At 34.2% G+C, this 4,931-nt stretch overlaps 1 protein-coding gene across 6 annotated transcripts in view; it reads right to left on the bottom strand.

Moving 5' to 3' along the window:
- Window positions 1-1,136: 1,136 nt before the first annotated feature.
- The window catches only part of NFIB (nuclear factor I B), a 68,265-nt gene continuing 64,470 nt past the window's right edge, over window positions 1,137-4,931 (bottom strand). For 4 of the 6 annotated variants that reach the window (XM_015849009.2, XM_032441237.1, XM_015849010.2 and 1 more), the window contains one exon: window positions 1,137-2,633. In XM_015849009.2, coding sequence (XP_015704495.1) covers window positions 2,504-2,633 — 130 coding nt within the window. In that variant the 3' untranslated portion in view covers window positions 1,137-2,503. The remainder of the gene's footprint in view (window positions 2,634-4,931) is intronic. The other 2 variants (XM_015849008.2, XM_032441236.1) reach the window with 1 other exon arrangement.

Below are 4,931 nucleotides of genomic sequence, written 5' to 3'. Positions count from 1 at the left end.
AAGAGTTTGGCCCTCTACATGCATTTCCTAGATAAAGCAAGCATCTTTCTAAGTTAAAAACATTTCTAACACAAACACTTTCAGATGTGGTGTATTCACCAGAGTGGGAAGGCTTAATCTCGCTGTGGGTCCTGACTTCCTTCTCCCTCTGGCTGCCTCTCTCTGTTTCTATCACTCTCTTTCTCCTCTTCTCTCTCTCTCTGTCACTAAAGAATTTCGATGTAAAACAATTTCCTCAAGTCAAGTCTGCCTCCAACAGAATTCATTATTTATTTATTTATTTTTTAAATCCAGAAATGATTTCAGCTTGCACCCCAGGTGGGAAGTTAAAAGAGGGAACCGATTTGAAAGTTTGTCACAGTAGGCAGAACAGTCGCTTTGCAGCCCTTGCCTAGCTAAGGGTGCACTGCTTCACAGCTACACTGTAAAGTGTTAAAAATCATCCCCACCCACCCCAGAATATATATATATGTATGTATAAAAAAAAAATCCCCGTCCATCTCTCAGTACATAAAAGGACCTCATCACACTGCAAAAATAGCAGTATACCCACTTTGGTCAATTAAAAAAAAAAAGAAAGAAAGAAAGAAAGAAAGAAAGAAAGAAAGAAAGAAAATAAAAAAAGGAAAGAAAATTTAAAAAGGAAAAAAAAAAAAGCATACATTATTCTTTTTTTTTTTTTTTCTTCTTTTAAATCTGTGTACTTACCTATAATAACCAATACAGCTAAAAGCACTACCTACATAGGCAAAACTTGGTATTGCATAATTCGTATAAATTTGAGTCGTCCCCCCCCCCCCCCCCCCCCCCAGTATTAATTGGAAGATGAAAAACATGAAAGGTTAATAGAAAAAACACCAAAATACTGAAAATATTGCTGGTCGATTACAATTCTTAAGCGGCAACTATACACAGCCATGATATGCTTTATAAATGTGAGATAAAGATATAACTGTCTAAAAAATCCATGATGTCACACTTTTTTTCCCATCTGGAGTACAAAATATTTTGTCATAAAAATGGTAAAGATTTAAATGATAATAAATGCAGCAAAACAAGTGTAGTGATGTCAATTTTTTTGTTGTTGTTTTTGTGGATTTTTTGTATTTTTTTGTATTTTTTTATTTTTTTTTTTCATTTTTTAGATTTCAAGGCAAGGCACGTAATGTGGACATTATATTTTCGTGCAAATCAGGATTACTGGAAAGAGTATTTTAATTAATTATTTTTTAAGAGACATTGAGGCAAAATGTCTGCCCATGCACATTATATTTCTGTCAATATGTGAAATCTGTTGAACAAGGCTAACTTCTGAAAGCACCATGCAAGTTTTCAGCACCCTGTAATTAGACTTAGAGAGTGCATTATTTAAATAAATCTTATCCCCATCCTGGTATTACCAGTTTGTAAACAGTAAGCTTTGCGCTTTTGGCATGGATTTGCCTATCTCTTTGTCTCTATGATGCAGATTATACAGAAAAATATAAACCCTATGGGTTTTTGATGCAACCAGTAACTTTAAATAAATAAATTCTACCCCTTTTGTGGAGGCAGCAGCTAAACCATCATAAGTGCTGTGTTTTCATTGATTTATTTTTCTCAAGGACATGATTTGTCTTGATGTAATGCCTTTTAATGCCCTCAAAAACTGAGGGGAAAAATAAATTTGTTCAAAGTAAATTTTAATTCCTTTTTTAATCCCCTCAGTTTAGAGTCCAAGGGCTGAAGGACTTATAATGATGACCCCTTTGATACGACTTTTAAATTGCACTTGCCTCTCTAAGTGTTTCTTTAGTGGGTAAAAAGTTTGCATTTTTTTTTTTTTTTTTTTCTTTTTTTTTTTTTTTCTTTTTACTGTTGCATGAAAAGATAACACTTTTACCTACATAGAGGCATCTCTTACATAAGGTGTGTGTTCATTCTGATTGGAAATTTCAAGCTGGGTAACACACTAGAAAAGGCTGAGTCAAGGGCCAAAGTTTAATAAATCCATACTGATAACTAAAGGCTACAGAGCTTTTTTTTTTTTTTTTCTTTTTTTTTCCTTTAAACATTTAGAAATCAGAGTGTTGAGAAAATGGCTGGCTTACAGCCCTTGTCCTCCTGCAAATCTGCTGCTGCTGCCTAGCCTTTGTTTTGTGAGATAACCAGGAATAGTGATCCCATGCGTAAACAACAAGAATACTAAACCAATAAAACTAGCTTATCATGCAAATATTAAGGCATCTAGAAAGTCAGTTAAAATATATTGTCAGAGACAGAACATCTATTTCCCAGCGGACTTCATATAACAAAGGCTACTTAGCAGGAGCTGCGTTCTACCCATCAGTGAAATATCATCGACCCTTTGTATGTCATTTCAGTTTCGACCATAAGGGAATTAGTGATTGTAAGTGCTGCAATTGCTGGTCTATTTTTTCTTCGTTCTTCAGGTTCTTCTCTCATCCTGTCTTCCTTCCTCTTTTTTCTTTTTCCAAATTTTTCATTTTTATTTTTTTTTCCCTCAGTTGCTGGTTTCTGCTTGAAGGAAAGGCTCTCCAATTATGTTCAAACCATAATTTGGGACATTTGTCGGCAGGATCGGTGTCCTGTTTGATACTTGAAAAGGAACCAAGCTAGCCCAGGTACCAGGACTGTTGAAAAGGGGGAAAGAGACAAGGAGAGGGAAAGAAAAAATAAAGAAAGAAAGAAAGAAAAGAAACACAAATTAGACATTTTGCAAAAATTAGAACACAGAGAATTTGAATCAGGATAAAACCAATATTCGATGTCAATACTTAAGACAAAAAGAGAAACCAAAATTGTGAATATTGCTTGAGATTCAACTTTGCAGGTGGTCTTTGCAGAAGCACAATTTATTTGAACTAAAAATCTCTGTTGCTCTCAATTGCAGGCAGTGTTACTGCTGATTTACACAAAGCAGGCTGCCTGTTTATGAAAGTAAGTTCCCCAAAACTGTAGAGGCAAATATATGGACCAGACACCACTAAACCATATACATGACACTGTATAACACTCTGCATGTTATTTAAGTGCTGTTGAAATTTATTACAGTGTACAAGTTTTCTCATTTCTGGAAAACAAAATAAAGCTCAGTGTTTATGTTTCCTGTGCAATTTCCTACTCTTTTTTCAAATCAGCAACTTACATCATTCCAATCCCAAGATATGCCTGTGAGGTGTATGAGTCACCACTAGAACAGAGAGCTTAGGCTACAAAATTTCTAATATTTAAAAAAAAAAAAAAAAAAAAGTTATTGGTTTTGTTGTGTGGTTTTGTTTTGTTTTGTTTTGTATTTTTACAATTGATTACCTCCAAAATACCAGCATCCATAACAAAAGGGCTCTATCATGTAAATACCTGTTAAGGGTCACAGTGGGTACCCTAAATTTTTCAGCAGAAGTCAGAGTAAGAAAATATTTTCAAAGACAATTCCATTACTTAAATCAGCATGCCAAAAGCACCATGTCACTTATGCGCTTAAGTCCCAATGGTGTTCACACCTTTAAGAGGCACAGAGTCTCATAGTAGGTACTCCATTCATCAGGATTTGAAAGAGGATCACTTAAAGGCAGGCTTCAGCTGCTGCTTTTCAGTAGCCAGAGCAAACCTTGAGCATCCTTTTCCTTCGATGTCTGCCTAGCACCTCAGAAATAAAGGGCTTTTTTGAAATTCCAGTCAAGTTTATTCAGAAGAAAATCTGCATCTTTATGTCAGCAACAGTTGCCAGACAAGTAGAAACAAACATACTGTGCAAATACACATTTCCTGTGCATTTTATTGTAGTGAATGTTTATCTTCACTAGTTCTTTCCACAGACAAAACAGTTTACTTGAGAACACTCTTTGGCATTAAACTGAGATGCTTCATTACTACATGTCTGAGGACTATAGCCCCTGACATGTTTTGTGAAAGACAGACACTGAAAGCTTTCTTCCTACTCCCTCCATGGTCAACCTTTTGCACCACTTCCTCTCTGAAGGAGCATGTGCTCATTAATGTGATCCTCTGAGCTACTATTGTGTGACTACTGAAGAAAAGGATGAACTTATTTCATACAACCCAGGGGACGTGTTCCTCAGGTGATATACCGAAAACAGTGGAAACAGCTTCTGTTATGTACTTCTATTTGATGCTTTCTACACTGCTTTATACCTGCTAGTTTATTATTCTGATTAGTAACAATTAATTTCAAGTTCTCTGATTTAGACATCAAAAAGGTTGGAAGTTTCACAAACCTAACCTGCTTGTCTCCATCATGGTCAAATTCAGAAGAGAGCAGAACTCTTTTTTTTTTTTCCTCGGGGAATTGTAAGAAATATGGGTATCCTTGTGAATCTAAAATATCTGAACTAAAAAAGAATATTCAGTAGATTTTTTCACCACTGTGTCTATTCTTGTAAGTTACCTTAAAATCTGAGTAATTAAACAAATCTTGTAGTTATTTTCAAAATGTAAGGTCAACAAGTATATTCAATTATAATTTTTTCTTTTCCTTTTCTTTTACTTATTTATTATTATTATTTCAAATACTTATTTTTTTAAGTTACTTCTAAATATCTTATTTTCTGCACTTCAAGAAATAATCCCTTTTGGAAACTGAAAAATCGCAGTTACACAACAAATCTTAAAATGTTCACAAAGTCTTAAAGCAATTTATATATAAAAGATTTGTCCAATATGACTTGATGAAAAGATTATGGTTTTAAAAAATGTTCAGTACCAGAACCTCATTTAAGAGGCTTAATTGTTTCAATTTATTCTTCATCTTCCTTCACAATTTGTTTGACAATGCATTTCTTGTTCCTTCCTCTTTGGATTTCAGTGATGTTAAGAAGTAAACTATGAAATAACAGACACAAAACAAATCATTTCCAAGCAGGAGGATTTGTAAAGATAGGAACTGGTAATAAAGAAAAAAAAAAAAAAAA

Source organism: Coturnix japonica, chromosome Z (assembly GCF_001577835.2).
Source record: "Coturnix japonica isolate 7356 chromosome Z, Coturnix japonica 2.1, whole genome shotgun sequence".
NCBI lineage: Eukaryota > Metazoa > Chordata > Aves > Galliformes > Phasianidae > Coturnix > Coturnix japonica.
Note: the sequence above shows the minus strand (reverse complement) of the source record. Positions and strands in the feature narration are given on the sequence as shown.